The sequence below is a fragment of the Chenopodium album genome, chromosome 19, assembly GCF_948465745.1.
Source record: "Chenopodium album chromosome 19, dcCheAlbu1.1, whole genome shotgun sequence".
In the NCBI taxonomy this organism is placed as follows: Eukaryota; Viridiplantae; Streptophyta; class Magnoliopsida; order Caryophyllales; family Amaranthaceae; genus Chenopodium; species Chenopodium album.
In genome coordinates, this window is record NC_137852.1 from 37072900 (window position 1) to 37098670 (window position 25771).

Consider the following 25771-nt stretch of genomic DNA (forward strand, 5'->3'; position numbering starts at 1 on the left):
TATTTCTAAATTATAAACAAACTACTCATCAATGTGAATATGATAACTTGGTCAAGTAAAAACTAGAGAGAATCCAATCTAATTTAAAAAAGGACGATATCTCAAATAAATCCAAACAAGAAAAAAAAAACCTTAAAGTCGCCCGTGAAATTTATATACATACATTATTGTTGTATCCATCTTTATCTTTTTGTTCATATGATGTTACCAAGTAAGAAGGTTAAGGTATGTCATGCAATAAAAGTCATTGAAGAATCTACCAAAAAAAGGGCAAGGTAAAGTAAATAAAGATATATGCCCTTAATTTTTCTTCTTCAACATTATTATAAATAAAGTTACAATTGATTACATAGTCAACTGATTGAACGGCGTTGTTCAATTTCAGATAGTAAAAAATTAAAGTAATTAAATATATAATTATTGAGTGAATGAGTTGATTAAATAAATGAAAATGTGATAGTGAAGATTTATTAGTTGTCATGATAGTGTGGGAAATGGTCCAGGGGATGAAACTAAATGCTGCATAATGAATAAGTTAGCTATAAATAAGTGCACCCTACAATAAAAGTGCGTATATTATTGGGATGTGTTCAGTAAAGAGAGAGCTGCATTTATATTACACAGACTTTATTGTTGTTAGTTTCACGTCACCTTCACTTCCATAGACAAGAATATAATCAATTCTTTGTCTTTCTTTGCCCTCTCCTTTTCTTTTCTACCTTTTGTCCTACTTTTTACTTTTTAACCTATACTCTATGTCACTATTGAACTGTAATGATTTATAGTTTGTATAATGATTGAAACCGCGATATTATATTATTATTACTCTCTTCATATCTGAAATTAGAAGTTTTAGTTTGTATAATGATCGAAAACGCGATATTTATTATTATTACTCTCTTTATATTTTAAATTAGAAGTTTTTGTTTGAACGGTAATGGTTCTTAGTTTGTATAATAATCGAATGCATGTCAATATATTATATAGTATGAGTTTGTACAATATAATGATCGAGTGCATGTCAATATAAATTAACCAATCTCTACTGTTACTCAATTTTGACTTGAATTCTAAGGCGAGAAGTGGCAAAGCTTGACTTCAAATGCACATATTTCTCGACATAAAATTAATTTTCAGGTGATTCAAGTTGGAGATATATAAATCTCCCTCTGTCCCCTTTATTACATGCCTATTTCTCATTTTGCACGGGAATTCAGAAAGTTAAAGATTCTTTAAAACTAAAAATTGGGAGTACAAATATGCATGTGGGATTAGAGAGAAAGAAAAAGATGGTTGAGAATTAGGAGAGAGAAAGTATTGAGAATTGATGTAAAGTACAAAAAGAAAAAGGAAAAATGATGACAAATCATCAAAACAAGAATAATATTGGCAAAAAAGACAACCTATAAATGAAAACAAGCACTTAATTTTGGTCACCCCAAAAAGAAATACAGGCATGTAATAAAGGGACAGAGGGAGTAGCTTGTTTCAATAGCTCTCCTTTGACGATCATATCCCCATGTATGATAAGAAACAAGAAAATTATTATCTATTCCGGGTGAGTTTCGGTAAGTTGTATTTGGAATATTAATTGTTCATCGTCTACTTGCACAGTCAATGTAGATTAGCTATTCTCGATCGGGAATGTTCGAGGATAACCGCTCCGATGCTAAAATCAATAATGGAATGATATGATGAGAACGTACAAATGTGATTTGAGAGAGTTTAGGTTAAGAATATTGTACCTTAGATGTAAGATATGTCTACATGTCGATCAATGTGGGTGTGTCTTGTCAAGTGGGTGGTGGGTATCCACGTTGTCAAAAGCAGGTCTCCACATGGATGGCTTGAAAGGCCGATACAGATAATGGCATGGGCAGGTATTGATCATAATTAAAATATGAAGATCCAACTCGGTTACCAAATCCATATTAGTATCGGCATCATCCACTATAACTAGCCGACTAGGCCCCAAGTGAGTGCATTTGTGAAACTAATGTTTGTTTGAAAGGTTTGACCGGTTGAACATGTTGCTTGAAATTGAGCGTATCTTGGATGTACGTACTCAACTTGAAAAGCTAGATCGGCTTGAAAATCTCTGATTTGCCCCCAAAGTGAGTGTTTTTGGGAAGCAGATGCACTCAACTTGAAAATCTAGACTGACTTGAAAATTTTCGATTTGCCCTGAGCGTATCTAGGAAGCAAGTATACTCAACTTGAAAATCTAAGTCAACTTGAAAATATCCAATTTTCCTAACAAATGAGCGAATCTGGGAAGCAAATGTTCTCAACTTGAAAACTAGGCCAGCTTGAAAATCTTTAATTTGCCTCCCAAGTGAGTGTTGGCCTAGGCAATAGATATATGCTCAACTTGAAAAGCTAGGTTGGCTTGAAATCTTTGATTTGTCCCCCAAATGAGCGTATTTGGGAAGCAGATATGCTCAACTTCAAAGGCTAGGCCTGCTTGAAAATTTTCGATTTTCCCCCCAAGTGAACGTTTTTGGAAGTAGCTAGATATGCTCAACTTTAAAGGCTGGGTCGGCATGAATAAAAAAATTGCTAATGGTTAGCGTTTTTTACCTTGAAACATATTCTCGATCAACATGAAATTAGGGTTTTTTTTACCTTGAAACAAATTTTCGATCAACAATATCTAAATATATAGATCGATTTGCATGCTATAATTTCATAACATTTATCTCTAAAAAATTGTTTTATTTTTTATGATTGTCACATTATTGATCAAGGCAAGAATAATAGACTGAATGTAAGATGAGTTTATATAAAGAAATATAATTTCAAAAAAAAAAAAAGAAAAAAGATGAATACCTCAGATGTGTAATTTGAATTTGTTGGACTTAATGATTTTGATCATGACACAACCTCACTTACTTACAGACTAATAAGAGCTTGATTGTTTAAGTGTGTGATCAGATGCAATGACTAGGAGAATCAAGTGTCGTGCAAAGATACCATGAGGAATAGGAAAGCTAGAAACAAAGCTATCCAAAAAGAAGAGTTCCCTTGCAGGAACTGATGCTTCAGAAATGAAGACTTGAGAAGAGAAGGTTCCCCTCAGGGAACAGAAGCTTCAGAGAAGAGAAGTTCCTTCCAAGGAACAGAAGCCTCGAAGTAGAAGCTTCATCAGAGAACATGAAGACTAAATATATATTATATTTTAGGATTTATGTAAGTATAAGATATTAAGTTGCATTCGACATATCTGTGTGGAATTGGTCAAAAATTGATAAAATAGTGCAAGCATGTTACTAGGAAAACAGTTAACTTCTAACGTTTATCTTTTCCAAATTAAAAAGGATTTTATTTTTATATTGATTTTCGATAATATCGTTTGCAAATAAAATCTTCCATGTTTTCCAAAACTTGCGGGCTACTCCCCATGATCTCTTTCATATCATTGTCAAACACATTAAGGAGTTCATGCTTCCTTGAATTTAGGAACATGTTCATCTTAGTGGGTTGGAGTAGTGGCGTAATGGAGTTGCTACACAAAGAGGATTTTCCAAGGCGTTTGTTGCTCTATAAATAGTTCTCGATTTCAGTTGGAAAATCTCACCCTTGCTCACATAAGTTTTCAAGCATTTGCTTTCTTAATTTGAGTTAAGAGTCCAATTCAACATTAGTGAAATAGAGTGTTCTTATGTTCTTATACTAGAGTTATTTCTTTCAAGTTGTATTTTGGGGAATGGGGAAGTTTGAGTGAACTTCTATTTGTGAGAAAGAGAAGTGAGAAAGAGAAGAGAAAGAGAAAGAGAAAAGAGAAGTGCGTGAGAAGAGAGAAATAGAAGAGAAGAGTAGCAAGTTGGGTGAATTGTTCCTCGGGGCTTCAAGTTCGTTGAGGAACTTGAAGTTAGAGTCTTTAGTATGTAATAGGATTTATTGCCCTATTCTAGTGAAGATTTTTTTTCCTAAAATCCCAAGTGGTCGTGGTTTTTCTCCTTGATTAGGGCCAAGGAGTTTTCCACGTAAAATTCTCTCTTGCACTTTTAGTTCCTTCAGTTTATCTTTCTGTTCCTTTAGCTTACTTAGTTTTAATTCCGCAAAAAGTTTGGCTAAACTCTCACACTACAATTCAAACCCCCCCCCTCTTCCTTGTAGTGTTCATTGAAAAACAGAATTGGTACAAAAATGTAGACTGGTTATTATTAGCTACCTTAAGATAAGGAATTCGATCGAAGTACTTACTTTCTCATTTTATTGAGTTACTATTATATTCCGTGCAATTTAGTTTTAACAGTATTCACATTCTCTAATTTGACAATGACCAACTATGTTTGGTAACTATTTGATACTCTATAATAGTTTGTATTTGGTTACATTATAGATATTGACTTTATTAATTAAATCATTTACTTTACCGAACACCTAGATACGTATGTATTCCAATATTGTTCAAACAACTTGTAATAAAGCTAAGTTGCACAACTTTTTAAAATTAGCTTATGAACTCCAACAAACTTTTTAAATTATCTATTTTATTTCAAACACTAAAAATAGTTTATTTTGTTGTCAAAGTATCTTATTGTTCCCTAAAAAGCTAAAATCTCATCAATACTATTTACCAAAAGTCTATATTTTGTGATATATACTAGAGAAGCAAAAAAAATAGTCATGTAGAGTCATATAAGATTCGATTCGTCTCATATATATATTTTTAATATGAAAACATCATGGTTTTTTTTTAAATATAGAAAAATCTTAATGGTTTAATTAATGCACTAACAAAAATGACTAAACATAAACGCACCAACTAAACATGGAATGAAGAATGTAGAAGAGAAAATGTGTTGGAAGATAGAGCTAAAAGGAAAAAAAATTCTTTTGTCAGATAAAAGGAAAAATTCTTTTGTCAGATAAAATGAAAAATCTGAATTCATTTATTGGACGAACATAATTTTATTTTTATATTTTTTTTGGAAGCAATTGGACGAACATACATAATTACATATAGTTTTTCTTTTTTTTTTAAAAAAAAAAAAAAAATTTATTTATTTTTACTACTGCATGGATAATAGAATCCACATAAAAAATAAATTCATGATGATGAGCATTGGGATGTGGGATGCACATTTACTCTTGTACGTAGCATGTAGTTCTGGTAATTTTGATATGCTACTCGTTTAGTAACTTCCTAGAGCTTCATGTAATTAACACTGAAAATTGGCTGTATTATTTAAATTTTTAGACAAATTGATTAAATGGTGGTCCATAATAAAACATATTAGGTGGTATTTAATTTTAAGTAATGAGAAATTTGCATGAATGGCAACTCGTACGGATTAAACCATTTTAATTTATTTCAGTTTCTAAGGAGTCATAAAAAAGCAATCCTAGAATGATCTTTCAATTATAACCCTAGCCCTTTGAGTTGACACTCTGTGTATGCGTTAATTGTTATTTATAAATATTAATTTTAATGGGCCTATAGACTGGCTTAATTTATGTCGAATAATATTTGGATCTAATTTAAATAAAATTAACATGATTTCATCATTAAATAATTGTACGTAATTGCTAGCTAGATTGAGTATCTCAATAGACTTAGGTGTTATATCTTATTCATCTTCATTTTTAATTAAAGTGGGGTGATTAATTTCAGCTCACCTATAAAGTATTTTGCGCAACAGTATATTTGTCATTTTTTTTTGAGTGAATTTAGAAGTTTATTGAACGTTTCCACTTTAGTTCTTTCATTTCAATATTCAATATGTCATGCGATTTTGTGTGTTTGAATCTAATCGTGTATTATTATTCGGGGTGAGTTTTAGGGAGGGAACCATGGGCCTAAATTCACAAGGATAAATATTTATGTTCAATAAGTAGTACGTTAACATGTGTTTTCCAAAAAAAAAAAGTAGTGCGTTAACATTGTGTTTATTTTGCAAAGTTGGAAAAAAACATATAAACAAATTCTAAATGTGAGGTGAATTATCTTTAAACTCTTAGACCTAATGATATCGATCTACTGAAAGAAAATTTATGTCGAAACTCACATTTAGGGTGTGTCTAATTCACCCAATTTTCACTTATCTAACTTATCTTATCTTATCTGAACTTTTTAAAACTTATTTCAGTTGTAATTTGTATTTGGATAACTCTTATAAAAACTTATTTTCCTAAACTTATCTGAATTTCTTATTACACCTAAAGTAAGTGAAAATAATAAGGTGAACATAATAGGCTCTTAATTAGTTGTTATGACTTTGATAATTGAATCCGCATTTGATTAGCTTAGTGCTTGAAATCTCAAATGAAGGGTTCCCTATAACAACCTCGGTAATTTGAAGGCTGTGTATGTAAGAGCAGATATAGCTAGTGATTTATCGAACATACATTTGTGTAACTTTGTAGATAACAACTATTTAAATCATACGGCCATCAAGAGTGAGAAGAGTCCTAATAACTCTACTTGAAAACAGAATTCATAATGCAATTGAAAAATGAAGAGCAAATTTTAAGCCCTAATATATGTACACCCGGCCTCCAATTGTTTATGTTCAACTCATTTACTATTGTTAACTTAAGATACTACTGAAAATGTGATTGAGTGGGTTAATAAAGTAAGATAAAATAATTAAACAAGTGAAAGAATGTAAACTACTGAAAATGTGATCGAATGCAACTCATATTTTTTGTTTATAGTAACCTAACTAACCACTAATTGAATCAATAATTTTGTCCAAGGTAAACTCGCTTCAATAAATCACTAATTCAGTTAGCCGTTAATCCTACAAAACGAGGTACAATTTATTTATTTTTATTTATTTATTTATTTATTTTTGCTTACATAAAAGGTAGATTGAAAATTTTGTTAAAAAGGAGCGTAATTAAGAAATTTTAATTTGATTTTCTTGAGCATTTTCTATGGAAATCGCTATCTTCTTCATATTTATATATATATATATATATTTTGATTGAGTGAGAAAAGCTATATTAGCCCCTTTGGCCCTTTGATTGGGGGATACCTAATGCGTCCTTTTGGATGATAAGGGAGAGGGAAGGCGCAAAATTATCAAAGGACCAAAGTAAATTATAATGATGGTGCCCCTTCTTGTCATGTAGTCCGCCGCCATATTCATCTCCCTGCAACAATGGTGAATGGAGTGAGAATCAAGTGTGTTCATTTTTATATCTTTGAGTCCTTGAAAGCACTTTACTTGATGAGCAAGAATTAGTAGGACGACAGAGAACACACAGGCAATGTAAGTAAACAATGATAAGTCGTGCAATTAAATCACAAGATTTTCCAACACAATTCTATAGCTGTCAGTTGAGATTTGTGGGAACGGTCTCCTACCATAGGTTGTAACTTTGACTTGTCAACTGGCACAGTGGCAGTGTGGCACTGACTTGAAATTAAGATTCTCAAAAACTAAATTTAATATATAGCACCATATTTGGCCCATTTTTGAAGTTTACATTACATCTTATACGAACTAAATCACTTGACAAACCAGTACTAAGTGATAGAGAAAAGCCAGACCCCAATTTAGTAATGTAGGTCCTAATTTTAACTGCCAAGCTTTGCTCATCCCAGACTACACTCTCATAGAGTCATAGTACAACGCCAACCCTGTTTGGTAAAACTAGCAGTAGTGGGTAACTTTTAACTTATTTAACGGTCGAGTAGCGAGTAGCTGTTAAGATAGAGAAAAATGAACTGTCAATTAGTAGTGAGTATGTAGAGGTTGTTATCAAAGTACCAGCTGATAGTATCATTGTTTGACAGAGCGGTTGCAATACAAAAATACATTAAAAAAATTTCATACTTTGTATTATTTACAAAGGTAACCAAAATTTGACATATGTTATCCAATATCTATCCACTACTTTTGAAGCACTATTTTTTTTAACGTTTGAGAAAAGCTACCTCTACCACTAATTGCTGACCGAACTACAATCTTGCCAAACACTCTTATTTTTTTCTAGTAATGTTTTGACTTTGGTAAAGACGCTAATCGCTACTGTCAAACATGACTTACCATTATTGCAACGTTTATCTTTTTTGTAAATTAAGAACTACTGTAAAGTTTGTAATTAAATCTTATTTGCATAATGTATTGCAACATTTTACTATTTTTAGAAGTTTACATTGTAAAATTTAGGAAATTTTGACAATTACTACCTTCTATTATGTCCATTTTAGCAATTACCATCTTCTATTTTTTTTTTTGGAAAATTACCACCTTCTATTTTAAAAAACATCAAAAGTTACCACCTTCTTTCCCCCCAACTACCACGTGACGTCATTTTGGGCTCATTCTTTTCCTTTCCTCCCTATTTCTCTCCCATTTCTCTTCCATAACTCGATTCTTACCTTCTCATTCACTTATTTTCCCCCAAAAATTCAGAAACTCTTCAATTCACTCCTCCAAATCAAAATTGACGAACAATTATTGGTGGTTTGGGGGAAAAAAAGTGAAAGGGGATATGAGAATCCAAATAGGAATGAGAAATGTGAGGGAAATAGGGAGGGAAGGGAAAGAATTGGCCCAAAATGACGTCACGTGCTAGTTGGGGGGAAAGAAGGTGGTAACTTTTGATGTTTTTGAAAATAGAAGGTGGTAATTTTCCAAAAAAAAAAATCAAAGGTGGTAATTGCTAAAATGGACATAACAGAAGGTGGTAATTGTCAAAATTTCCTAAAATTTATCTCAATGTATTTTTTAATTGTTCTCATAAATAATCTCATTCATCATTGTATGAGCCCTTTTGTTTTAAATTGCTCTCTTCACTTCAGCACATGGACTTTAAATAAAATAAAAAGGACGGATTACATATGTACTAGAACTGTATTAAAAGTTTGTGATGCAATCCTTTTAAATTGGGATATTATAATCTTTTCTATAATTTGAAAAAAGTTGTGTATTTTTTGTGTGGATTATTGTGGGCCAAAACGGCAAAATTATACAGCATCATACAAGTAATATTAAATAATATTATGAAAATATATAATCGTCACTTCTCAATTGTCTCAGGAAAAAACTTTATTGGAGGAGTACATTAATGGGGTCACTACCTTTAAATTCTATTTTTGATTACTGCCAGCTCCAGTCGTCTTATATGGTCCATCTTCAAATCAACTACCTCTCATTAATATTTATATATTTTTATTTTAAGAGTACCTCATAAATGTTGATATCCTTTATAATTTAGTAAAATTAACTTTTTTCAGATTCTTTAGGAGACCACGTGGTCATATTTCCGTCACTAAATAGCACAAGATATAATCGCTACCTTTTACTCCATCCGTCCCCAAATGATAGTCACTTTTGAAGAAAAATCACGGGAATTAAAGAGAATTAAAGAAAGTACATCGAAAAAGTAAATTTACATTGGATATGCAAAAAAGTAGAGAGAGAAAGTAATTATAGTACATGGGAAAGTAAAATTTACATCAGAAAATTAAATTTGCACAAATATTTTTGCAAAAGTTAGAGAATTTTGATAAAAAATAATATTAACGGTACTTGAAAAAAGCAAATGTGACTAACATTTTGGGTCACTTAATATGGCAAAAGTGACTATAATTCGGGGACGGAGGGAGTAAAAAGTTTGAGATAACTTTTATAAAATGTATTTCGATAATTATAATATCTAAAATGTTTATTTGGTCTTACCATCTTATTAATGTTAATTATCTCTTTTTTTTGAATTCTTAAGAATAGTGTGCGGACATTTCTACCTTTGAAGGTATTTCTTTATATATTTCCTTTATTAAAACTGCCAATAATTAAAGTTGTGATTTACAACCAAATCAAAAGAGCTATGCGCGCACATCACACACGATACTCACCCTATTATATTAAAAAATATGAAGGTTGAAAATTTGAAGCTTGTTGTTTGACAAAATAAAATGCGATAGTAGAAAATCATGGAAATTGGTAAATTTAATACGCGTAGTTTTTTTGTTAACATTATAAAAAAAAAATAAAAACGATGGTAAAGTGGAAATTTATCGAAATTTTGACTTTCCATGAAACATTGAAAGTAAATTACTAAAATCACTCTTGGTCAATTAAAATTTTCATTGTCAAAACCAAACAACTTAATGGCCTATTTGATAGCTTGTTTTTCATTTCAAACTAGTGTGTGGCCCCGGACGATGCACCGGATTTTGCTTGAATATCAATACATATATTATTTGGGCTATAAAATCATAAACTATAAAATTACAAAAAATAAGTGGACAATAATAACTAATGAAATTAAATAAACGCTCTCAAATTGATGTCTTGTAAAGTACAAATTAAAGTATTTAGTGTATTATTTGAATATGAAGCACAATGAAAAGATAGCAAAGTTGGTAATAACATTACTTTATTTGTTATTGGTCTTGTGTTCAAGCCTTGTGATAAACATTTTTATTGCAATTGAAACATGTTCATTCATACAACAATGGATGAATGGATGATGTGGCATATTACGGTGATGTGACATACTTCTAATACATGTGAAGGGTGCCACATGACACATATCTTGTATTAGAAACGCTTTTTAAAATAGAAGTATAGAGTATAGATATAGATTATGAAATTGGTCAAATATTTAGTTTGGATAATCTAGGAATTTGGATTGGCCCAAATCGCTCAATCCCATCTCATTTAACAAGTCAGCCCAACCCCTAGGATTTGAAATCCAATATTAAATGTTAGAATTTGAAGTCCATACTTCACCATTTTTCATGGCAAAATTACTCTTATTGAAACTAACTTAGTGGCACTCTGTATTTTGTAATTTACTGATACTAATTTGTATCACAAATTTTTATATGCGGCTAGCCACATGGTGCGGCAGGAATTACTTGTATGGTGTTACTGCAGGTGTTACTTATATTCTGGTGTTACTTGTACAGGTGTTACTGGTTTTGTTAAGGGTTACTTGTAGGTGTTACTTGTATTCTAGGGTTACTTGTATGGGTGTTACTGGTTTTTGTCAGGGGTTACTTGTAGGTGTTACTTGTATTCTGGGGTTACTTGTATGGGTGTTACTGGTTTTAGTTAGGGGTTACTTGTAGGGTGTTATTGGTTGGGTACGAGGTTTTGGTTTGGGGTTACTTGTAGGCGTTACTTAACCCATTCAAGTAATCCATACAAGTAACCCCACATACAAGTAACCCCATAATACAAGTAACACTTACAAGTAACTCCAGAAACAAGTAACCCAGAATACAAGTAACCCCTGCAGCACCATGTGACCTGCCGCACTGAAAAAGCTCTGAATTTGTATCACTTGTTGCATTAATACAAACTTGCTAAATTAATGACAAACTTTGACATAAATGATACCATATAACCAATTTTACTCCACTTCAAACCCTCATAAAAGTATAACATTCCTTTCCAACACTCATTTACTTGCAAATAGTTCTTTTTGTGTTTTTGATAAAAAAAAATACTATAATTCTTATTGTTTAAGAAAAAAAAGATTATATAGATGATCAATGTAGAATAAACACCATTGTTTATTGGTTTTTATATAAATTTTATTTTATCTAACATGTTGGCGTTAATTCAACAAGTAATAAAAGTTTGTGTCAATATTTGGAACATACTCTAAAATTGGTGTCAATATTTGTGAATTTACTTCTCTTTGACCTCTTCCTGGACTTCCTCTCACTTCGAGATAGAGACCTCGGTTTTCCTTGTTTTCACTATACTCCTTTGAAACAGCTTGTGAGCTCTCTCTTCCATTGAAGTACATACACTCTTTTACCATTGAATTGGTTTTGGAGCTTTCTCTTCTCCATCCAAGAGTACTCTGGATTTTCCATTAAGTACAATGTGAGCCTCCTCTCCTCTATTCAAGCGTCTTGTGAGCTTTCTTACCCGCTTGTAAGTAGACCTGGAAAACGGGTTGTTCGGGTCAGGTTCAAGTTGGATCAATTTAGGTCGGGTCAATTTTGGGTCAACAAATATTCAAGTATGGTTCAGGCCGAGTCAGGTTATCACTTCGGGTCAAGATCGGGTCGTGTCAGTTCGAGTTGAGTTTGTTCAGATCGGGTCAATTTTCGAGTCAATTTTGAGTCGGGTCAATTTGGGTCAGGTCCATTCGGGTCGAGTCAGTTCGGGTTGGGTCAAATTTGTGTCGGGTCAGCAAAATAAATTCACTTAAAAATAGTTGGAAAATTAAAGTAAAATTGATTTTCTATTACTTAGGAAAAATAGAAGCCCTAAACTAAGTAATTCATCATTTCACCCTATTCACTTCAAGAATCGGGTCACTTCGGGCTGGGTTAGTTTGAGTTGGGTCGATTCGAGCTAAAATCAGGTCAGGTCAAGTTCGGGTGTTGAGTCAATTTCAGGTCGGGCCATTTCGGAAATCAGATCACGTTCGGGTTAACTTCATTTCAGATTGGGTCTAATTAGTTCGGGCTCGAGTCATTTTCAAGTCAACTTTCGGGTCACGGGTCGGAAGTATCTTTTATGTTGGGACTAATATATCCTTTGATTAAACACAAACAATACACTTGAATTTACTACTTTACCTCTTGATTTATACTTTCCTTTGTTTTTTAATACTTGCAACAATTTCCTAAAATTGAAATGTCAAGATATCTCTTGATATTTACTATAAATTCCTCTGTTTTTTTTAATACTTGCAACAATTCCCTAAATCTAAAATTGAAATGTCAAAATACCTCTTGATTTAGACTTTAAATTCCTCTGTTTTTTAATACTTGCAACAATTTCCTAAAATTAAAATGTCAAAATACCTCTTCATATGTACTTTAATTTCCTATGTTTTTTAATACTTACAACAGTTTCCTAAAATTGAAATGTCAAAAATACTTTTTTCGTTTCGTAATAATCGCAATATTTTGACTTTTGCATTATTTATATGTTTACTTTTGACTCTATATTTTTATCAATTATAAAAAATATATTGCCATGTACTATATTTTTGAATTAGTTTTTATGTACATTTTCATTAGATCAAGCTTTTATAGTTCTTAGTAATATTTAATTACAAATATTAATTGTCAACGTTATGCATTGGCATGTGTGCAGGTCAAAGGGTTGCGATTATTATGAAATGGAGGGAGTACAACACACTATAATTGAAAACATTTGTGATAAAAATTGTATTATTACCCTTATTTAAAGCTCTGGACCCACTAATTTTTTATTCGACCTGCAAACTCAACCTGTTTTTGTTGGTCTTGAACAGAAAAATTTCATCCAAAACCCGAGTTTACCTAAACCCGTTTAACTGTAAATTTCTGGTCAAACCTAACCTGCTGCTCTTTTTTTTTTTTTTGGAAAATGAATATCTAGTTTATTGATTGAGTTTAATCATTTGTCTACCATCCAATATTCATTTCTCTCTCTCATATAACTCTTGCTCAAATCCACACCAACCACCTCCTACACCAAATATCGACTCTCACCAACTGCATCTGCATAACCACATTAGTGTCATGTCACCAATGTGCATAGCCTACACCAACCGCCACCGACCATTTTTAGATGGTTTTTAGTTTGAGTTTTATATAGCCAACGTCTATATCTTTATTCGGTAAGAAAGGTTACTTTACATAATACGGAGTACTTCATATATATGAAAAAAATAGTTAGTGAAGATAACACAATGCTATAGGTTTTTTTTTTATTTTTATTTTTTAAATATAATGCTTTAATAATCAACTTTATGAGAATATTACTTACATAATAAAAGAGATTATATACATCTAAATAATAAACCAGTCAAATGTATGATTTGAAGAGATAATCAAATGATATCAAGATTGTCAAGAGATGTCATATTCTACATATGTAATAATACAAGCCTTTTTTTTATTTTTTTTTATTTTTTTATAGATATAAATTTTTTAGAAAATTTTGAATTTTAGCACCACAAAATAACACTGAAAATGGTTTTTAACACTACGAAAAAAAAATATTTGAACACCACAAAAAAATAGATTTTATAACCACTTAACTGATTCCGTTCAACAATTCGTTAAGTGGGGTCCAGAATGACACGTGTCGCCGTGTCAGTAGTTGAATAATAGAAAAATGAGAAAAGCCTTGAAACTAACCCTAGCCAACCCAGCCCCACCACTGGCACCTCCTTCTCCATCGTCACCTAGTGCAGCCCCCGCCCTCGCCCCACCTTATGCCGCACCCTATCCCCCATCTTGACGGGCACCCATCTCCTCCCTTTTCCCCAGCCTTAAACCGCACCCCTTCCCCCACCACCGCCAGTAAATACGCCCATCCTCCCAAAAAAATGGCCACGAAATCGGCGATTTTGGGGCTGAGTGGCCAACTTCTTGGCAATTTGTTAGGGAAGGGGCCGGGAGGCGTTAGTGCGGTGGTGGGCGGTTTAGGGCTGGGCGAAAGGGAGGGGGCGGGTTCTGGTGGTCTGGAGGTGTGGCTGGGGTGGTAGGGTTTTGAATATTTGTTTAATTTCTTTTTTCTTAGCTAATAATATGGCAACACATGTCATTATGGCCCTACATTACAGATTTATGGATTTTCAAATTTTTTGTGGCGTTAAAATTAGTTATTTACTAGATGAAGCCCGTGCGACGCACGGTTTGTTTGTTTGTTTGTTTGTTTTTTTTTTTTTTATGAGCTAAAATTTGTTGTATATTTAGATAAAATTCCTAGTATTTAAAGATAATATTTCATATTTAATTAATTTAAACTTAAAAATTTCATTCGCCAATTTTGCTTCCATGACATTTGAATTATTTAATTCTAAAAGAAATTAATAATCTCTTATTTAATTGGCTACTACTAAGATTTACATGGCGCGCAAAGAAAATTAAATCCTACGTGGCTCTCTAAAATCTCGGGAAAAAACTCATATATATATTAGATTCGTAAATTTTGGACAAAATTGCAAGTATTAAAAACCGAGGAACTAATAAACTAACATGTTCTCGGAGTAATACGATCAATTGATTTTTCACCTGATCGATGCGGCGCTGCACGAACTTGTATTCAACCCTCTTTGCCTTCTCAATTGAAGCGTGCTCTGAATAACCTGCTTATCAGCTCTCACTTCTCTTTTGAAACAGCTTCTGAGGTAATATTTTGTTTTTCTTCTCAATCTACTGTCATTTGTTAATGTTGATTGTCTGTATAATCAATTTAGGGTTCTTCTAAGGTAGGTTTCTGAACTATTATTTAAAGTTTTAAAATTACTCAACTTAAAGATTATTATAAGCGATTTTGTTGCTAGAATTTTGCTATTCATATTCTTATGCTAGTTGAATTTAACCTGATTTTTCGAGCTTAGTTTGATAATTGAGTCAAATTTGGCTGCTGATGTGTTGCAGGATTTTGTTTACAACCCTTCAATGTTAGAGAACTATGAAAATGGTATTGTTGTCACGGGCCGAAGGCGGCCGTCTATGTTACGGACTCAGGGTTGGGCTTGTGTTGACAAAATATCGCTCATTTTGATATCAAGGAATAATAATTGAGTAATTGAGGGAGTATGTTAGAGTAGAGTAGAAGTTTAGAATTATTGCATATTGAGTTTTGTGTTGTAGAATTTTGTTTATAACCCTTTAATTTAGAGAACTATGAAAATGGAGTTGTTGTCATGGTCCGAAGGTGGCCATCCATGTTGCCTGGACTCAAGGTCGTACAAACCTTCACTCATTTTGATATCAAGAAATAGAAATTGAGTGACTGAGGGAGTAGGGTGTTTAGGTCAAAACAGGCTTAAGTAGACAATAGCTAGATTAATAAGGATGCAAATGACAATACAGTATCCGTTATAGTTTGAATTAGTTTTATCAACGTCAAGCTGAGGATCATGGTTCCGATTCTTTTGGCACTCCCTTTTGACTTATTCAACTGGTATACTATATTCCCTGGAAAAGTCTCCGTTTGACTTCTTTTAAATGCTTGGAACCAGATTGCTGATTTCATGATAACCTGCAATCTAACAACCTGCGAACAAGTGAACCCGTGATGAAAATTTAGGCACAACATAGGGTATAGTAGAGTAGAAGTTTAGAATTATTGCATATTGAGTTTAGATCATTTCAACTTTTTTTTTTTTTTTTTTTAAATTTTTTTTTTTATTAATCTAAATATGGAACTGCTAGAAATATAGAGAAAAGGGTCGATGATGTTAAACACCCAATTCATGGAAAATCCTTGGATAGAGGTGAGTTAACGTCTTATCCAGCTACATTCATGGCTGTAAAAAGCAGGAGATTTTTCTTGAGTTCATGAAGAAACAGTTTGTGTTCTCGTTTGAGTTCTGTACCTGTGGAATTGTGAAATTAGGAATTGGTTAGGCGGAATTTCAGATATTGATACCTGCCAGATAATCTGAAATTACCAGGTTGTTAAGGGGATTATTACAAATTTTGGAATTTGGAGCATCTTTTAATGGAATTATTGGGCTGAAACCCAATGCTTGATGAAATATCTGCTAAATAAGAGCTAATGAGTTAGAAATTTATCTGTACAAGGTTGGATTTAGCTGCTGAACTGATGTGGTACATAGGGTTTTTGGCATTGTGCAAATGTGCAAATGTGCAATATAGCTGTGAGATTTTGACCTAAGAATATAAATGGTGCTGAAAGTACATGTTGGAAGTAGTTTTAAACTAGTTATTCGTAGTGGGTTGATGTATTTATAATGTCCATTGGCACTGCTTATCTTAGTCTACAACTCTGTATACTTAGGTGGATGGATTGAATCAAAGGTTGTTCAGGAGTGATTCTAAATAGGACTTGAAGTGACAACGCTCTTCCTTGATTGCATTAATCATGGAACTAAGGCTATCTGGTGTGGTAATGGTGTATATATAGAGTTATATGTTAGTTTAATGAACATCTGCAGGCCGCGGGGACTAGTGAGTAACATAAAGTTTGTGTAGAAACTTAGTTATTTGAGTGGTAAGAAAAAGGAATATAGTATTAATTGGGTTGACTGTGCTGTGTACTGTAAAGAGCACAATCCCTCTGGGTGCCTGGCAACTACATTAAAAAAGACAGCAAGATCTTCATGTCCAACTTGTTGGATACATGAAACATTTACACAAATAAAGTCAAGTCGGACACATGGACATGTGTACATGTCCAACCTGAGTAACATAGCCCGCCCCGCCACACACAAAACAAATTCAATATCTCTATGGACCTCTACAATAACAAGTAGGAATCTTATCTTGACAACCTTGATTATTGCCTGTTGTGTTGAATGACATGATTGGGTGATTGTATGACATGATTTGGTGAAACTTGCTGAACCAATTGGACTACTATCTTATCTGAAAGGTGTAGATTGAAAATTTGAAATTACTTCTATTATTCTTGGTTGTCTTTTGTAATGATCAGTTATTCACTCCTTTAGTTTTGTGTGCACTCTAGATTTGATTGTTTTCAGCTAGCTTGTCTTGACTGATCCATTAATTTGTCGATAGTTATGCTTGTTAAATTCTCCTCCTCCTTCTTTTCCCATCCAGGTATCCAGTTTGAAACAAAGGGGAAGACTGCCAAAGCAAATCTCATTGTGATAGACTGATAGTATAAGCTCACCTGGATGAACAAAGTATGGCAGCTGTTATGAAGAGATATGTTCTAAAGTTGTTTATATCCTTGAAGTACATCACAGCAAATGTTGTAGATAGGAACAATGGGAAGATTGTTGCCACTGCTTCTACGGTTGAGCATGCTCTCAAAAGCTCGCTTGAGTGTGGACGGTCTTGCAATGCAAAGGCAGCAACTGTTGTAGGAGAAGTTTTAGCAAGGCGTTTAAAGGTTGAGGGTCTTGACCATGGACAAGGAAGAGGGATCCATGTTGATATGAATAAGGAGGTGGAGAAAAAAGGCTTTGAAAATCGTACCAAGGTTTGGGCTGTTGTGAACGCACTGAAGGACAATGGCGTTAAGGTCGTAATTGAAGACAGAGATGATGATGTCTAAGCCAATTGTTAAAGCTACCTACCTGTTTTAGCTGGGTTAGTTTGGATCTCCATATGGTCTCCTGTGAGTCCCTCCTTTCCTTTGTTTGAATTTCAATTTTACAAGTGTAATTGTTCGATATCAGGTGCAGTAATTTTAGCAATTGAAGAGGAAAAAAGAACATAAATGAGGGATCATAATGTGATGGAAATTGTTAGCCACCTTGTAGCTGATATACTCTCCTAGTCCCCTTTGCTTTCTGGGCCCTGCTAGCCCATAGACAAAAACCAAATAACAGAAGTACAGAATGATTTTAGCTTAGGGGTATAAGGCTGTTACCTTGTAATGTCTAAGCCAAAAATTCATGTCTACAAGTCCTAAATTTAATTATGCTGAAATAATGTCAATTGCGTTGTGTTTTAAAATATTGCCTGATGATTTATGGGCTGTCAATTAATTATCTCAAGGTCTTGTAGAAATAGAATGGATTATTTGTGTTGTGTCATCATTATGAACCTTAAACAGAAGACGAGGAGTGCTCTTAAGGTACTATGCAAGTTTTTATTTCACACTCCATAATATGTTGTACACAATTAACTCACTCACTGTACCTGCAGTAAAAATGGCTGTCCAATCTATTCTAATATGAAAAAATCTGGGTTACTAATGTTACTAATGACCGAACACTCTTTGCCCCTAAATTTTGCAGTGTAAATGCATACACTTTTTTAAACATTAAATTACGTCTATTGTATATGCAGATACATCATACATGGAAATGATGGAATTACTGTGACCTTGCCGACTTCATTTAGGATGTTGCCGATGAAAAAAACTGAGTTTGCTAGGCACTTCCTAAATTTCCCTAAAAACTCAAAATTGCTAGGCGCAACGCAGACGATAGTACCTGACTAGTGTTAGCCAGTGGTTCTTCTCTGAGTTCTCTCGCGGCTGTACTGACATTGCGAGTATGAATAGGCTGCAGTCACTGTAGATTTCTGAAGCTCGTTTAATATCACTTTAACAGTTGCTTTAGTAAGTATTCCAACTTTCCAAACTTGGCTTTATTGTATTCTACAGTATGTTAGTATTTGAGAATTGGAAAAATGATCTGATGCAAAATGAGATGTATATAAGGAAATGAAGAGAACTCATTCATCTGCTCGATGTTTCTAATGCAAAAATTCATTTTCCTTCCTCAATTTGTCATTATATTTGTACTCTGTAGTAATTAATAACTTGATGAAAATCTTTCTGCAAGTTCACTTCTGAGGAGTTTGAGAAAGCATCTCAGCCTGAAGCTGCTGTTTTGGGGTTAGAATGTTGCCAGTCTTATGCATGTTGATCTCTTCAACTTAATAATGCATTTCCTTATAATGCATCTATGAATATTTCTGTCCTTCAGCCATTGAATAGCTAGCAGGACGGCTTGCAGCTTAGCATCTTTAGGGGTGGCAGAGAACCCTTCCATTGAAACCCCCCTATCCAGTGACCTCTATCATTCCTGCAAATACCAGCACAACCAGATTCCTTCGAGAGGGACAAAAGAAGCATCCACATTTAGTTTTAAGAAGGAGAGAGGAGGGGGATCCCAAGCTGTAATCCTGGTCTATTCTAGCTGAATCAGTTTTAGTTGAGTAAAACCACTCAGTAGCAGCCCAAGAGCAAAGGGATATAGACTTTTGAAGGAGTATGTTTGTTTTAGAAAAGATCCACTGGCTTCTTCTTTTCCAAATCTGCCATAGGGCAAAAGGAAAAAGAATGTTCCTGGGAATGCCAGAGTGGGATAGCTTTTTTTGTTTAAAGTTTCTATGAATCCAACTTTGCAGTGAATCATCCTGGTTTCTTGCACAGATTCTACTAGGATCTAGTTCCTGCCAGAACTCTTTTGCCCTGTTACAGTCCCAGAATATATGATCAACAGATTCATTTGTACCATACAAGCATTTGATGGGGCAATGTTTCTGTAATTGAGATTTGTAGCAGTTGGAAGTCTGTCCCACATGAGCTGCCATAGGAACAGCTTTATTTTTGGGCAAGTGTCAGCTTCCCAAATTGCATCCAACCCCAGTTCTTGATTGTATCAAAATACCCCTCATGAGATCTATGTTGAAGAATTCAAGTTTTAGCCATCTTAGAGTCAAATTTTCCTTTTTTTGACGAGTTTGTGAAATTGAAGTCATTTTGGTTTGAGAGTAGAGTAGCATCAATTCTGGAAAATAACAGGTCATCAATTGGGAAGCCAATGGTTTCTTCAAGGTCAGATTTTGAGTGAAGGGGTAGGGATTGCAAGGATTGATGTTGGTTTGATGTGTTTAAGGGTCCAACTAGCAGGTTTCTTACGGCATCAGCTTGTAACCATCTATCATGCCAGAAATCAATTGTTTCACCATTACCTGGCTCCCATTGTAAGCTATGTTTGAATAGCTCCCATCCTTTCCCCACTGCATTCTAGATATGAGATCCCTTATTTAAGGTGTGGGTTGGTACTTGTTTTTGATGTATTTCTCATATATTTGCTTTCCAGCAAGTCCTAGCAAGGCCAATATTGTTTAATTCTTCATGGTTTAGGAACCCCAATCCCCCTTTTTCTTTCTCTTGACAAACTTTTCTCCAGGCAACCCAAGTTATCTTTTTATTATCCTCATTTCCTCCCCATAGAAAGTTGGAGCAAATGGAGTCTAATTTCCTAGAGATGGACTTGGGAATGGAAAGGCAGGACATTAGATACCTAGGGATGGACTGTAAGGTGGATTGCAGCAAAATGAATCTCCCCCCTTAGTTTTTGACTTCCAAGAAGCTAATTTCTTCCCCACCTTGTCTATTAACCCAGCTAGTTGGTTTTTACTTGGCTTTTTCTCAGTTAATGGGAAGCCTAAGTAGGTTCCCAGGTGAGCAGACTTCGACACATTAAGGGTCTGCTCAAAATCATCAATGATATGCAAAGGAGTGTTTTTTTGAAAAATATATATGGCTCTTATCTTCATTTATTTTTTTGGCCATACATGGAGCAGAAATGGTTGATGGTGTTTGAGATTGATTGGAGGGTTTTTTTGTCGGCTGGTCTAAATAAGAGAACATCATCAACAAATAAGAGGTGTGAGATGGCTGTTGTCCCCCCCCCCCCCCCCCCCCCCCCCCCCCCCCCCCACAATCTGAATGGTTTCCATCTTTTTGTGGAGCATTCTTCATGAATTTTTCTTGAGAGATATTCAAGGCATATGATGAATATATAGGGGGATAGAGGATCCCCCTGTTTGATTCCCCTAGAAGGAAAAATCTGCTGAGACAGCTTCCCATTTATTAAGATTTGTGATGAGACAGAACTGATACAAGACATTATGAGAGATATAGTGTTTTGGCAAAAACCAAAAGCAAGGAGACAATGGCTTATGAAAGGCCACTCTAGCCTATCATAGGCTTTTTCAAGATCAAGTTTCAAAGCAAAAAGACCCTTTGAACTTTTCTCATGCAATGGAAAATCTCTAAAGCAACAATGTAGTTAACTTCAGTGCCCCTCCCTTTTAGGAAGCTATTTTGATTTGGTGAGATTACAGAATGAAGATGAGGTCTTATTCTATTCACAAGAATTTTTGAAATGATCTTGTAGGAAGTATTAACCAAGCTAATTGGTCTATAACTAGTAATTTGGGAGGGATTTTGAATCTTAAGAACAAGACAAATTGCAGTTTTATTGATTTCTGGAGGGATTATTTTTGTTTGGAAAGTTTTTATGGCAAAGGAATTACAGTCATGTTAGACTGGGAGAGAAGAGTGAAAGAAAGAAGCATGGAAACCATCCACTCCAGGTGCTTTGAGGGGTCCCATAGAGAAGATGGCATCCTTTATTTCAGCTGGAGATGGGATCATGTCACATTGGATTTCTCCAACTTAGATAGATTTATAGTGGTGTACAATGAGATCATGTATTTGTTGTGGTGAGTCAATCCACTCGCCCACACTATTTTTTAGGGACAATATTCTGTTTTTCTTACCCCCAATGATGGCTGAGAAATGAAAGAACCTAGTGTTTCTATCCCCTTCTAAAATCCAACTGGTTCTTGCCCTAGTTGCCTAGTAAATTTCTTCCTGCTCAAGGATTTGGTGAAGATGGGTCTGAACTTTTGCTTCAAGGTCAAAGAGGAAAGTATTATTTGGATTTGATTGAAAAGCTAATTGAGCTCCATTTATTCTAGCTAGGATGTGATTTTTTTTTTTTTTTGTTTTGTGAGGGATCTATAGTGTTTTTTTGCACACGTATCAAGGTCAGAGGTATAAGAACCCCAAAGGTTGTTCACTAGGTAGGAATTCAAGGTCAGTTAGCCAAAGAGGTTCAAAACGGAAGGGTTTCAATCTAGGAAACACAAGTTTTTTATTTAGAGAAAGCAGAGGGGGGTTAGGGGTTATGATCTGAAGACAATCTAGGAAAGTTTTTGACTACATGATGAGGGTAGCACTGGATCCGGTCATTATTAGCCCAATATTTGTCTAACCTCTCAAACATAGGATCCAGTCATTATTAGCCCAATATTTGCCTAGCCTCTCAAATATAGGATTTTGTTTTCTGTTTATTAAACCAAACCAGGTGTACTTATGACCAGTATATCCCAAGTCTACCAGATTACAGTCCCTCATTGCTTCCTTATAGGCTGTCATTTGGTGGATTTGGTGGGGATTTTTTCCCCCATTTCTCATGAGGGGAAGCATATTTCATTAATGTCTCCACAAACTAGCTAAGGCATAGATATAGATGAGCTCAAAGTTCTTAGAGAATCCCACAATTCTATTCTACTTTTATGTATAGTTGAAGCATAGATAAAAAGAATTTATGTGAAGGGTTTACATGCACCACCATATGGATAGGGCGAGGTTGCTTTGCCACAAGTTCCACAAAATTAGGATCCCACTAGAGAAACCAACTGGATCCACCACCTCGAAGGAGTTGAAAGGGAGGTTCTCAATCAAATGCTCACAGCTGGATTCACAGACTTTTGTCTCCGTCAAAATGATGATATCAGGGTCATGGTCTTTGATAATCTGACGAATGTTTCTCTTAAAACCATCCAACCATCTCGAGCAATTCCCATAGCATTCCAAAGCAGAATTGTTGTTCCTGGAATCATGATTGGTAGATTGGCTAGTTCCTTCCTGGTCGCATAGTTGGCGTTGTTGTCGAGTCCGACATACTTACCCATGTACTACTTGTACATTTGTACAGTGTTCTTTCTTACTTTGATTCCCGTGTTCTTTCTTACATTTCTGTGTCGCCCCCTTTCTCCTTTCCCCAACCTACGAGAAGGTTTAACTGCTTGGCTTCCATTATGCATTATCTTGACATTGTTTGTCCCCGAAACTGATTGGAGCACAAGCCATTCTTCGGTAATCAACAGAGCCTTTCTTTCTTTCGAAAGTACGGGTATTGGGTCGATGATGAATTGTAGCTCCCAAGGAGCCACCATCAGAGTATACTCCTTCTGGAGTAGGCTTGCTTATGTGCCCTACATCCGTTAGAGACGGAACATGGGATGGAGTCATTTGCAATAACTGAGGGGCAACACACTCCGGGTTGAGAAGGATGTTCCTTATGACCCTCGGAGTAACTGCATTCCACTCTCCTAAAAGCCCTTGGGCGTAGAAGGAGGTCAAGTTGATCATTGTTTCCAACAGTGTTACCACCAGTTTGGTACTGGTAATCGGATTCCTCTCCGGAGAGAGTTTGAGGTGAATCACCTTTAGAAGGAAAAACCCCCCTGATCTTTGAGCTCGTCCTGGTCTTCGTTCATAAGTTTGTTGAGGTACTTGTTTAGAGATGATTTCTCCATTGATGAAGAGAGCACAATTTTTGTCAGAGAAAAATTTGGGGTGAAACAGGGTTTTTGGGATGGGAAAGTTAAATGAAAAGAGGTTTGAAAATTTTTTAAGAGAAAAACCCATAGATAGGTCTTGTGTTGAGAAGGAAAAAAGGCTATTGAGTTGACAAGAGAGGTTTAGGCGGCCGAAGACAGAGAAACTCAGGGGATAGAGTGTAGCAGAAGATTTGAGGTGACGCTTGGTTATGGGTATTAAGGAATTAGAAAACTCTTGAGCAATTGGACGTCGACACGTCAAAGGTTGAGTTTCAGTTAGATTTTCCAAAGCCTGGAAAGGATTTTCTGAAACATTTCCACTTTGGTGGACCCCTATTTTAATTCCTTCTTTTTCGCGGGTGTTTTGGCTGATGGGTAATACCTAATTTGCCCTTTTGGACACTACCATCTTCCAATCCCCTGCTCTGTTTTGCGTGCCATGGTTGATTCCGACGGCCAAATTTTTCTAGCGAGGTTGTGCTTCACTTTTGTCCTCCATACCCCTTATTTTTGTATCATTTCCTGGCAGAGCTCGATACACAATTTCTTGTTTTATTTTTCCTAGCCGTAGCCATTTTTTCCTCGGCTTTGACTCGTCTATTAAAACCATGATTCTAATGAATCCGAGGTTTCCATGGTCGATTGATGAACTAATATTCTTCACAAATATTCCAATTGAATTTCCAATTTTTCTCAGTATGTTGTCGTACATGAATTCCATTGGTAATTCCGGCAAGTCTACCCAAATAGGGGAGAACGCACTCTTCTCTTCCGATGGCTTGAACCCAGTTCTCTATCTTTGAATTGCTATAAACAAGCCATTCATGAACCAAGGTTCATTGTTTAGAATTCGCTCCACATCTGCATTGTCTTTGAATATGGAAACAAAAATATCCTTTTCCAATCGGGAAGGAATAAATTTTTCCCAATGGTTTCCAAATTCCTGTAAGCCTTGGGTGAACTACTATGAGGAGAATGAGGAGAAGGACTTACCAGACAATTTCGAAATAATCGCAATTGCCCACGGTGCACATAAGCAAGCCGTTCATGTACAAATAGTAGGCTAACTGCAACATGTACAAATTAGTGATGTGATCCTTTGATGTACATATCAGTGTTGTGATCCTTTGATGTACATATCAGTGTTGTGATCCTTTGATGTACAGATGTGCTGTGATCCTATGACTGAGACGCTAAAAATTTCATAAGTTGGGACTTAAGTAATACAGAGTACCATCATGAACTCTTAGTTTTTTTTGTACTAAACGTACGAAAAAAGACGTAAAAATATAGTTTTTCCTTTATTTTTTCGTGTTTTCCATAACTTTATTAAATATTTAGTATTCTTTTTGAAAAAATTCTTAATCGGTCCAAAGTTGTCCGGTTCGGGTTTTGGACCGATTCTTTCGGGGCGATCCGGGTTCGGTCCTAGCTTAATCGGTCTGGTCTTCGGTTCTTAAAATTCTAATTTTTGGTCTTCGGTTCGGCCCGGTCTTGGACCGATGAACAACCCTACATACATTAACTATATTTAAGAAGGTTAAATAAACAAAAGTGCTAGATAGCAAAGATGGTATGGCTTTTTATTTATTTTCTAATGGACTCGAGTTCAATTCATGACATAAATATTTTTTAATTGACTTGTACCAATTCTCCTTGGTGACGTGGCATTTTCTGGATGGAAGAGAGGAGTAACATGTGACGTGTATTCTTGATTGGGAACACTTTTTAATATATATTATATAGATTCCATAAAACTCATAACATATCATATTATATATAAATTAATTAGAATTTATGGAGGAGGTGGGTACAATTAAGAGAGTTCTCCATACTTGAGGTGGCTTCGAGTCAATTGGTGAATCTTTGATAAGACGCACATTTTCCATTAGCAAGGGGGGTTTGGAGGAGAGGAGGGGGTTTTGGCCAATTTGCTTGGTGTAAGGTGTGTTGATATTCATGAAAAGTATTTTAGCCTTTCTACGGTGATTGGGAGATCGAAAAGGGTGCTTACGAAGGGAATCA

At 34.8% G+C, this 25771-nt stretch overlaps 1 protein-coding gene across 1 annotated transcript; it reads left to right on the forward strand.

The window, feature by feature from the left end:
* The first annotated feature begins 14900 nt into the window (after positions 1–14900).
* On the forward strand, positions 14901–19102 carry LOC145595370 (uncharacterized). The gene is made up of 3 exons (XM_081651767.1): positions 14901–15057; positions 17462–17984; positions 18662–19102. The coding sequence occupies exon 2, from the start codon at positions 17550–17552 to the stop codon at positions 17919–17921; it is 372 nt and encodes a 123-aa protein (XP_081507893.1). The 5' UTR covers positions 14901–15057; positions 17462–17549; the 3' UTR covers positions 17922–17984; positions 18662–19102.
* The last annotated feature ends 6669 nt before the right edge of the window (positions 19103–25771 follow it).